The sequence below is a fragment of the Pithys albifrons genome, chromosome Z, assembly GCF_047495875.1.
Source record: "Pithys albifrons albifrons isolate INPA30051 chromosome Z, PitAlb_v1, whole genome shotgun sequence".
Classification (NCBI taxonomy): domain Eukaryota; kingdom Metazoa; phylum Chordata; class Aves; order Passeriformes; family Thamnophilidae; genus Pithys; species Pithys albifrons.
The window spans coordinates 71,560,631-71,572,252 of record NC_092497.1 but is presented as its reverse complement, the minus strand read 5'-3'; the positions used below and the strand labels follow the sequence as shown (position 1 = coordinate 71,572,252).

At 44.3% G+C, this 11,622-nt stretch overlaps 1 protein-coding gene across 1 annotated transcript; it reads right to left on the bottom strand.

Annotated features, from left to right (window-relative positions):
* Positions 1-1,306: 1,306 nt before the first annotated feature.
* On the bottom strand, positions 1,307-10,603 carry ACER2 (alkaline ceramidase 2). The gene is given in 8 exon segments (XM_071581578.1): positions 1,307-2,160; positions 2,640-2,724; positions 4,204-4,508; positions 5,361-5,373; positions 5,947-6,087; positions 6,968-7,082; positions 10,507-10,551; positions 10,553-10,603. Coding segments are annotated over 6 exon segments (615 nt in total). The 3' UTR covers positions 1,307-2,160; positions 2,640-2,724; positions 4,204-4,258.
* Positions 10,604-11,622: the final 1,019 nt, after the last annotated feature.

Genomic DNA, 11,622 nt, shown 5'->3' with positions numbered 1-11,622 from the left:
CAAAAGGAGCTCTCACCAGCTCAGCAAAACAGTGACTCTCTCCCAGCAGCTGCCCAAAACAAAGTGAAGCCAGCACACAGGAAAAGCCTCTCCCCCTCAAAGGTGCATTGAATTTGTTTTCTCACCTCTGCCCCACCATTCAGTTGGAATCTGGAGCCATCAACCAAACCTTTGTTCTCAGTTCTGGCACTTCAACTCCCAAAACCTTTGAGTCGGTAGGGTGAGAAAAATTGCCTAAAGAAACCCTTTGACAAAGGCAAATATGTGTGTGTTACAGCAAGTTATTCCTCTTATCTTTGGAACAGAAGCCTGTGAAATTCCTTCCAGCTTCAGCTAGTACAAATGGCAGTCAAAGCCAATCCAGAACTTGGGCATTGCTTTTATTTCCTTCCTGGGTAAGTTCTCTGTAATTGTAACAACAGCTCATCTTAGCAGACGGACTTCTCTACCTGTCTTTTTCACAGCTGGCAGGAAATTATCTCCAAGGTCCTTGCCTCTGTCAGATTTGGACAAAAGGACAAAAGGAGCCTGAAGCTTTGAAGTTACCAAAGGCATGCCGTGGTATGATGAAGTCTTGACAGGAAATCATGGCAATAAAACTCCAGATAGGAGCAGACTGAGTGACAGGATAATACATGAGCTAACCCAACAGCTCTTCCTGACTCTCAACAGCTACAGACACTAACTCCAAGTGAGTAACATTCTTGAATTATAGCTATGCTTTCACACAACAATTTCAAACTTGGTTCTACTTGTTTACAAGGACCCTTGAATATCTCAAAAATTGTTTTTTATATGGAGTGAGAGGAACTATGGTAAAAGGGAAATAGGAGAGGAAGTGCAGGTGCAAGGCTACTGCACAGCCATAATCTCACTCCCTTAAGTTGGGAGCAGAGTCTTAGGTAAAAAACACTGAAGATCCACACTTTGTTTTCCCAGATGTACTCACTCTGACCCAGTTTTCTCTATTTGTGGAAATACAAGCCACTTGTTTTAGCCATTTCTTGCTACTTGTCTTTTTTGTTTCATAGGCTTGCAGTTTTCTGAGTATTTGCTCTGGTTGCCAAAACCAGCTTGCTAAGCAATTTCTATGTCGCTAATAAATGGTCCTATATTTAATGCAGTCTGCCTTCTCCTCCATGAGTCTGAACTGCTGTTTTCCATGTAAGGGAGAAGTTATCTTTACTATGCCAGCAAGGAATTACACTGGCAGCTGCTTTTTTCTCCACAAGTACAATGCATGAAAAAGCAAACAGTATTTATTTCAAATGCAATTTAATGCTGCAAAGTATTACAAGCTTTCCACAAACATTAGTACATAGACTTCAATGGAGACAGAAAAGAAATCAACCGAACACCACTCCTTACATACTACTTTTTGAAATTTTAATGACTGTGAATTGGGAAAGTGTTTGTCACTGCTGAAAGTTGACCATCCTTTCTTAAAAAACCTGAAGTTTGACATTAAATGACTATCACATGCCAATATCTGCAATATGCTAAACACACCATTGCATCCCACTGAATAAACTAAAATAGTAATTGAACCTAAAGACTAGGGACCAATTCACTTCCTGCTGGCAAGGGAAGAAGGCATTTTGGGGACTATAAAACCTGCAGATGAATATACATCACTTTATACTGCAACATGATACAACTACTTATGCACATGTATATTCACCTGTATGATTCAGTGCAGAAACCCCTCTGCATGCTGTTCATATATTTCATTGCGTACTAATATTATTGTTAAGGTGAAATCTGTGAAGATGTGAATCTTGCAAATACTGCACGCTTTTTCTTCTTTGAAATAAATTTAGCTATTTTCAGAACATGGAAGTAAATATTAATTTAATATAAAGTACAGTAGCTACGTCAAGAAGTGGTGACCTGCAGCGACAGTGGAATACTCCAAACAGTGAAGCTTTGAACACATAGTGATCACAGAATCTCCTATGAAGAGTATGAAGGCTAAAGGTTAGTTACTAAAAATATAGATCATTCTTGGCCTGTATCTGCATTCATTTACCTCTTCAATAGCTGAATGCACTACAGAGATTTCTTGAATTATGAAATTACTTCTTTGTGAGCAGTCAGGCTCTGCAGAGCAGAACAGCAGTTAACAGCAGATTGGTTAGAGCCCTTGGAGTCAGAGGTTTCCTTCAAACAAAATATTAAGTAGGAAGGTTCCAGTCATTTTGAATAGTACACTCTGTCTGTAATTATTATGTTCCCAAGCAATACTGAAAATAACTTATTTACCGTAACATAGTAATTTAGCAAACAATATCAAAAAAATCTTACTCAAAGTAGTGCCATATTGGGCATGAGAAACCTTAGCTGGGTTCCAGCCCACAATATTATCTGTATAATCACATTAATTTTTAATACCTGAGAAGCGTTTGAAACTGAGCATTTCATAATCAGGGAGAGGAAGGAAAAGGACAAATCAGCTGTGTTTCAAAGAGCAACAAACATTACTGCTTGAACTTCTACAAACAGATCTCATACAAAAATTGCATTTTGTGTCAAAAAAAATATTTCAAATGTACTAGCAAGTGGTATAAATATGCACTATTCCACTGGAAAGATGTTGCTGCTTTTATGGTCATGCAGTCATCAGACAGTAGTCTACTTACCCACTCTGGAGGTCTCAAGAAGACAGTCATATCTCCCACTAACAATTTCTTTAAGTGTATCAGCATACAGCTTAGTTGTTGCTTTCTAAGTATAAATGTGAATACAAAGGTTTTAAAGTTTTTAAAACGCTTGAAAGTTAATTCACCCCAAAGTTCTTGCTAAAAGTCACTTTCATAAAGATGATACTGCATAGAGTATATTTTTGCATTGATAAAAAACAAGCAAACTTGAGATGAGTTAGCAAAAGAGGAAATCATATTCCTGGTCTAATACTAAAAGAGGAAATAACACTTATTAATAGAAGTGCACATTCAAAGGCTTAACCTTACAGTTCTGATGGAATGCATTTTTCTCTAAAACTGCAGCTATTAGCAGCTACAATGGATAATATTTGAAAAATATGCCTGCATTTTGCATCATTCTTTAAACAGATCTAGCATTAATTGCTTATAAGAACCATAGTCATTCCTGAACCTCAACCCCAATAATCTTAAAACTAAATGGACCTAGACATCCCTTATCTTTACAAAACAGGTTGAAATGAACAGAACATCTGAATCTACTATTCTTTCCTAAGCATACAAGACTCAATATCCCATTTCATTGCTCACTGAAATCTAGGTCTTCAGCATGGTTTTTAAGCAGTTATCTACTTTCTTCCTAAATATAATCACTGGAGCACTGGACTACTTTTTACATCACTTTGCAATGCATTGATGAGAAGTCAACTTCCAAATTAGGTGTGCAGCCAGGCACCTACAAGTTTTATAGTTCAATCACACTGTCAGTCCATGCCGACCTGAGATCTTACTGAAGTCAATATTTACATTTCTGTATGTGCCTCAATTCCAAATTCAAGACCAAACGTGTCTGCAGAGGAAGAGGGGAATTTCTGTGACATTTCTCTGAGAGGCAAATAAGCAGCACACAAATGTTCACAGGTCAGTGGAAATACAGTAAAACCTTGAACTCTATTTAGTTTTAGGGACTTGTGTCAACTACTTCTGCATTCACACTGCCTAACTGCACTTACACAGTTACCCAGCTGCAAACACTGGTCTGCTGTTGCACTTGGGAAAGAACAATATACTCTGTGTTCCAAAGTGATTCACACCGAGACTCCCTGTGTGCTACACCAGGCTGTGAGCAGCAAGGGCTTTGAGCACACTCTTGTGGCCATGTGCAAGCACACCAAAATCAGAGCTAAAGACATGGGATTGCACATAGGCATCTTGGACTGGCTCCTTTCTCAAAGAAGGCCTTAATCCAGCAGTTATAAAAGAAGTAAATCAAGCACCAGAGGCGACCCACTGCAGAAACATCAATCCTTGACCCTGGTTTTTGAAAAGAACTTTTATCAAGAGAAATGCTACATCAAAAACACAGTGTGAAGCAGAGCCAACCAGAGAAGCCATTTGATACTTTAGTGTTCAAGTGCCTCGACGTTCCTGCTTCCTCTCTCCTCTTCAAAGAGGAAAGAACACACTTCCCTCCTCTTCCTATGACATCTGAAGTGCTGCCTAACTTAGGAAGAAGAGATAATACAACATTAGTCTCATTTACCATTCTGTCTATCCTTGATTGTAATTGAAAATCCATCTGCATTCCATGGCCAACTTCATGTAATCTTCACAGGTGATTTCTTGTGTGCACAGAGGAGAGTGACATAGGGAACTCCAATGAATGCCCACCTTTCACTGGGCTAGAACCTTATGACAGGGCCCTGCTCAGGTATCTCAGGGCACCATCAAAGTAAGCAAAGCAGACAGCCCAGATATGCTGCGAGGCAAATAAAAATGTGCCTGAGAACAGACATCCACACATTAAAAAAAAAAAAAAGAGAAGAAAAAAAATCAGTGACTTGACTTCTGTAAAGCAATCAACTATATCATCATGTTTTAAAAATCACAGTTCACTACCCTTCACCATCTTTCCTTGAAAAAAAAGGGGTCATGAGACCTCCAACTCAATTCTAAGGAGGTGAGCCAAGGGGCATATCTGAAGGAGGTTCTGGTGGTGGCATCGAGGTGGTTTGAGGGACAACAGTTCCTCAGTTGGATGTAATCTTTAGTTATGATTATTAGGCAGTGTTATAAATTTGTGTAACTCCTGTAGTGTAGCACATGTCTACATCTATATACTATCTGCACCTACATATACTGTGTGTCTCTGTATACTTTATACCTATGAAAGCTTTCAGTGGGGGTGCTGGCTGGAGCACCTATATGCACCATACACCTGAAAATATTTATTAAAGAACTGATCTTTACCTTTCCTATATTAATGTCTCAGAAACTTTTTCCCTCTGAATTTTAGGTAACACAGGGTTGCCCCCTCCCAGGTGCAGAATCCAGCACTTCCCCTTCTTGAACTTGATATGGTTGGTGATTGCCCAGTCCTCTGATTTGTCAAGGTCTCCCCGCAAGGCCTCCCTGGTTTTGAGGGATCAACAGCTCCTCCCAGTTTTGTGTCATTTGCAAACTTATTTAGTATCCCTTCCAGTCCTGCATCCAAGCTGTTAATGAAGATGCTGAAGAGAACTGGGCCATACACATAGGCTGTACACAGTAATTAAAGGTACCCTTTTCCTCGTGCAAGCTATTTTGAGGAATGGTTAATCCAGGCATCAAATAATAACAGTGTAAGAGGGCAACAGGCAGCGGTCTTGGCAATCTTCAGAAAGAACAACACTGGTGCTGCAATTCAAACCTTTCTACTACCTCAACTTCTTTACTGCATGAAAGAAAGTTTATACAAAGTTTACAGTACAATTTTTTTTAGCAGAGGGCAAACCACAATTAAATTCTTTAAACTGGCTATGATGTGCTTTGTTTTAAACCTGCAAGAAAAAGAAAATATCCTTTTAAAAAAATAGGCTTCTAAAGAAACAGCCTTTGATAATGAAACACCATCCTTAATCACAGCCTTAAATATTCAGGTGAACATTCAGCTGACTTTCACAGGTCCACTTTTGCACTTCAGCATATACAAAAGGAAGAGTGAGGTGACTTCTCTTACATTAGCTGTAACTTATTTAAATGACTCACTGCAAAGGTCTCCCTAGAATCAACAAGAACAAACACTTCCAGAGGTGAGTGACCTCATCCTGAGCAAATGCAGACTCAGGAATTCAGAACAAAATGGACTAAGATACAAGCATTCAGAACAGAATGGAGTGAGAAACATAGCAGCAGCAGTGGTAAGGCTGGATGGCAACTCAGTGCCATTATGTGCAGGTTTAGGTGTTTCCACAAGAAGTTTCAAGAAACATGAATGTGTACATACATGTATTATTGTAGCATTAGCTGTCATTTCAAAAAACTCTGGGCGGGTATCTCCTAGGGAAACACGTGGCAAGAGCACACATCAGGACCCAGAGAACAGCCAGCTCATCCAGCATCTGGCCCAGGAAACTGAGTGTGGCATGAAAGTAAACAGATCCAATTCCTGGAAGAACAAATCAAAAGACAGTATAAATAGTTGCACACCATAACAGACCAAAACACACTGCTCATGCTCAGAACTCCATAGAGAATGGTGGATACCATTTGGTCTACACAAGATTATAAAAAAAGAAAACCAGAAAACAAACACCAACTTTCCTAAGAAGCAATCCAGGTCATCAGCCTCTTATGAATTACAAACCAACATTTTACAAAAGTAGCAGTTAAAAATGTCAGCTTCTACTAGGAAAGTAGATGTATATGAAGAGACATCATGCAGAAAAGTACAATCCAAAATCAATTAAGAAATAAAAGCCAAAAGCTGCTTCTAAATTTTCTCAGTAGCACAAGAATGGGTAAGACAAAGATGAAAAGCAGCATCTGATGACTACTCATCATATATGTTTACAGGTGGAAAGTGTCACACTGCCCCAGACAGCTTTGATTATCCCTTTAAAGTCCCTCCAGGAATGAGCACACTTCAAAATTTCACATCCACAAAACAGCTAAGCCTTTGGTCCTCAGTACAGTGCAAAACCTATTACCCTCTTCAGCTGCACTAGTATTTTCAGCTCTCATTTAAACAACAACATAGGGAAGGGGGTCAGCACTGCTGTAGAATGAGCGTAGACATAAAAAAAGTAAGTATGCAAAAGAAATAGGAAGGGAACATGACTACAGCCAAAGTTCCCATCAACCTCAAACTGCACAAGGCATTTTCCTTTCAGAAACTCTGGCTGTTTCAGCTGTAAGCAAGTACACGCAAACTCTTCTGTACATATCAAGATTGCTTTGTTTTGCAAAACAATTAATTTCAAGCAGTAAGAACTGATGTCCTCTTTAAGTTCACATGTAAGTTGGCAAACAGGGACAAACCAACTCACCAACCACAGCCAGGAAAGTCCATATTAAATTTATTCCACTGTTGAAGCAGATTGCATATTGACGGAACAAGCACATACATATGGGTGGTAAAACAAAAACCAAGATATTGCTTATCTAGGAGAAAAAAAACACACTCTCACAAAGAAAATAAACAAACCTTAAATATCCATAGGCTTCTAAGGTATCTTAATAACATTTTGCCATCCAGTGAAGCCCTAGGTCAACAAATTATGGCCCTCTGTTTTTGTCAATGCTAAGGTGTATTTGCACAAGCATCAACTTGTTTATCACTAACTAATAACAGCATAAAAACTTTAAGCAACACAAAATGTGACAAGTCATCTTTAAATTACATTTCAGCTCAGTTCCCAGAGGAACTTATATTGAGAATCTACAAATATTCAAGACTGTGGCAATTCATTAAGAGCAAGCAGCTAAGGAACAGGATGTATTGACCAGTGACTTGTCCTCTCAATGGCTGTCAAGTCTACCATGGAAAAAGCACCAGAAGTACTGATCTAAGACTTGAATCACTTTAGCTAGACAAAATCACATCAGTCTAGTTTGCCTATGTTTTTAAAAAATAGTCTAATGAATTTGTTCAAAACCTTTCAACAGATATTCTCCTACTGATTTAAACCTGTTGTGTTCTCTGGTTTGAGTCCCACTAGAAAAAAAAATGTTTTAAAAGCACTCATCAGATAAGCTGTTCCAGTTTTGTGCGTGAGACCTCAACCACAATTCTGACCTTAGCTGTGACAGATTAAAATGTGGATTAGCAAGGTTTTAATCTAAAGCTTAACAACCCAGATAGCAGATTCAGGTTTGCTGAAGAGCACTTCCTGAAACTTCAAGAGGTTTTGAATCAGAACTCAACCATCCTAGAAGGAATAAAATTTAGCTGTCACCTAAGGTATGTGTTGGAGTAGGGCCAAAATTTCCCAACTTTCTTCTGAGCATCTGTTTTTAAGGGGGCACAGTTGCACAACCCCATCAATCCACTGCAAGTCACTGTTTCAATTTTCAGAAGTTGTTAACACAAAAATCAAACACTTACAATGACTTGGTACTACGGAAGAGAGGCTAAACACAGCCACTCTCTTCACAAGGCCTTTTTTCCCTCCACTTTAGGTGTACAGCTGCCACAACACATCAGGCTTCAAGTCAAACTTTTTTCTGCATCTGTCCACCTGTCTGAAACCTCAGTAACTCATCTGGACAAAATTGCAGCTTCTAACATTTTGCAAGCTTCTATACCACTGCTCAGGCAGTTAAATGCCTCCCTGACATCCGATCCCGTCAGATCTCAGAAGCTAAGCAGGGTCAGCCCCGGATTAGTACTTGGATGGGAGATCTCCTGGGAAATGCCGGGTGCTGTAGGTTCTAGTCCTGAGGACTTCACTGGCACTGTCCAAGCTCGCTCGGCCGTGGCAGATGAACCTCAGGACTTAAACGGTGGGGCCAGTTCTGCTCACGCTGTGCCTCACCTGAAAAATCCACTGCGCAGGCTGGAAGGGCACACCCACGTGGGGAGAGCCCTGCCCAAATCTTCGTTGGCGAAGCTGAGCCACACACACACACACACTTGATACCACTGCTAATCAGCTCAGTGCAGTGCTGTGGTCTAATCCCTGCCAGCAACCAAGCACTGCCCAGCTGCTCGCTCACACTCTTCACAGCAGGTTGGGGGAGAGAACTGGAAGGGTAAAGATGAGAAAACTTGTGGGTTGAGATAAACACAGTTTAACAGGTAAAGCAAAAGCAGGGCACACAAGCAACACAATACAAAGAATTCATTCAGCACTTCCCATGGGCAGGCAGGTGTTCAGTCATTGCCAAAAGAGCAGTGCCCCATCATGTTTAACACTGACTTGGGAAGACAATTGCCAACACTCCAAACCACTTCTTTCTTCCTCCAGTTGTATGTGCTGACCACGATGCCATATGGTTGGGGATACCTCCTGGGTCAGCTGGAATCAGCTGTCCCAGCTGTGTCCCCTCCCAGTTCCTCATGCAGCCCCAAGCCACTCACTGGTGGGGTGGGATCAGAAGCAGAAAAGGCCCTGACCTGAAGAAAAGCTGCTCAGCAGTAATGAAAACATCCCTGAATTACTATTTTCCAGCACTAAACAACATGCACAGAAGTTGACAATGAAGAAAATTAACTCTGCCCAAACTGAACCAGCACATACAGTGAGATGAATAACCAATCCCCTATGTCACTGGCTCCAAAACACATTTGCTGTCTTCAAATAACTTGTTTATCCTGACCTTTTCCTCTCTTTGTTTTTGATTCTTTCACAGTGACATTAGACACACATAAAAAGCCAACAGCTTTCCCACACACACCCTTAAAATTCTCCCACAGCACAAACCAGCCACCACCCATACAACTTTGGTAGCAAGGCACAATAAAAAAAAACCCCAACAGGTTAGTAATGTATACCATGCACCATGGAATTACTTGCTCTCTATGTGCAGCACGCTCCATTTTACAAACTCCAGCGAGTGAAGCCAGACACCCACCTCTCTCTTCCACTAGATGTTGGCAAAAAAGCAAAGCTTGAAAGGGAAAGACTGTTCAGGAAAGGATGGAAAAAACCTGGCCATTTAAAGTACAAAAGAGACAAAGCAAAAGCTCCACCTCCTCATTTGTGCACGCACGACCTCCTATAGAACAGAAGAGAGACTGGGCATTTGCAGGTTTGCTTTTAGACACGGGTTTTTCATGGAAAGGTGAACTACCTGAAAGCCCGATGGATTATCTTATTGTGGTGTACCTATTTGTCACTGCAACTCTTTACATCTACAGGTTGTCAGAAGCATTGTTCGCTTTCCAAGATAAGTGGCACAGGGCAGTTGGCCTCCGCTGCTGGGGCTGTGCTTTAAGTTCTTTCCAGCAGCTGAAGAGTATCGGAAAAGTGCAAGAGTATTCAGGGTAAACCATGGCTTATTAGAAAGAAGAAACAATTACATTATTCCTCTTCCCTCTACTTCCTTTCTTCACCTACTTTCTTAAACAGACATCATTTCTTCTCCCAAAAGTACACTCTTGACTTCTTCCTGCAACCTTAAGGCAAATTGTTTCTGAAAGCTTTGCCTTCTTGGAGCAGCACACACCCCGGTGAGATTTAGTTTTGCCTCCAAACACCAGTATTTTCTTATCTTGACCCATCACTGCCTTGCACGCCGTCAAGTGGCTGCCACCTGTCTGAGCAAATTGGGTACCAGACGTGGACAACCCAGGACCAAAACTTGTGTACTTGGCCACCTCAAGGCTGGACGCAGGCGAGGAGGGGGCCTCTTGCACACTACTTACGAGTAATAGCATGGCTAGAGTAGGACTAGTAAACCTCCCTATTTTATACCTACAACACCAAACCTCTCCTTTTTCTTGAAGGAAAATAAAGAGGCAGCCACGGAAGAGTATGCTACAATACCGCAGGATACGGAGGCGGCAGGCAGCAGGAGCCCCCAGGGCTGCAGCGGGACCCTCCCGGCGCTCCCGCAGCGTCGGGCAGCTCCCGGCGCCACGCACCGTGCTATAAAACTCGACGATGGTGGGCACGATGGTGTAGTTGTCCCTCGCACCAGTCCAGCTCCGAGCTGCGGATCCACAGCAGGTACGCCGGCATGAACGCGTACATGCTCCCGCCAGCCAGCCCCACAAGGGGCTGGACGGGACGGGAGGGGGCGGGCCGGGCCGGGGCGGGCCGGGCCGGGCCGGGCGGGGAGGGGGCGGGCCGGGCCCGGGCGGGGAGGGGGCGGGCCGGGCCCGGGCGGGGAGGGGGCGGGCCGGGCCGGGCGGGGAGGGGGCGGGCCGGGCCCGGGCGGGGAGGGGGCGGGCCGGGCCCGGGCGGGGAGGGGGCGGGCCGGGCCGGGCGGGGAGGGGGCGGGCCGGGCCCGGGCGGGGAGGGGGCGGGCCGGGCCCGGGCGGGGAGGAGGCGGGCCGGGCCGGGCGGGGAGGGGGCGGGCCGGGCCCGGGCGGGGAGGGGGCGGGCCGGGCCGGGCGGGGCGGGGCCGGGCCGGGCGGGGCGAGGCCGGGCCGGGCCAGGCGGGGCGGGGCCGGGCCGGGAGGGGGCGGGCTCGGGCCAGGCGGGGAGGGGCCGGGCCGGGCCGGGCGGGGCGGGGCCGGGCCGGGAGGGGGCGGGCCGGGCCGGGAGGGGGCGGGCCGGGCCGGGAGGGGGCGGGCCGGGCCGGGAGGCCGCGGCCCCTCGGCACAGCGGGGGAACTGCTGCTTCTTCCCCACTCCCGGGCGGGAAGGAGCAGCCGGCTCCTTCACACGTGCGCCAGCCTGCCGCCTCCTTTGTACTCCTTGGAAGTATCACAGAATCACACGGGATCACAGAATTGTTAGGCCTGGAAGGGGCCTCTGGAGATCATCCAGTCCAACCCCCTGGCAAGGCAGGGTCACCGAGAGCAGATTACACAGAAACGAGTCCAGGCGGACCTCCTTGGCCAGCCTGTTCCAGTGCTCTGCCACTCTCAAATGTGTAAACAAGTTCTTCATGCTGAGGTGGAACTGTGTTTTATTTTGTGGCTATTATTCCGTGTCCTGCCTCAAGGCACAACTGGAAAGAGTCTGGCACCATCCTTTTGACACCCGCCTGTGAGATATTTTTAAGTATTGATGAGATCCCCTCTCAGTCTTCTC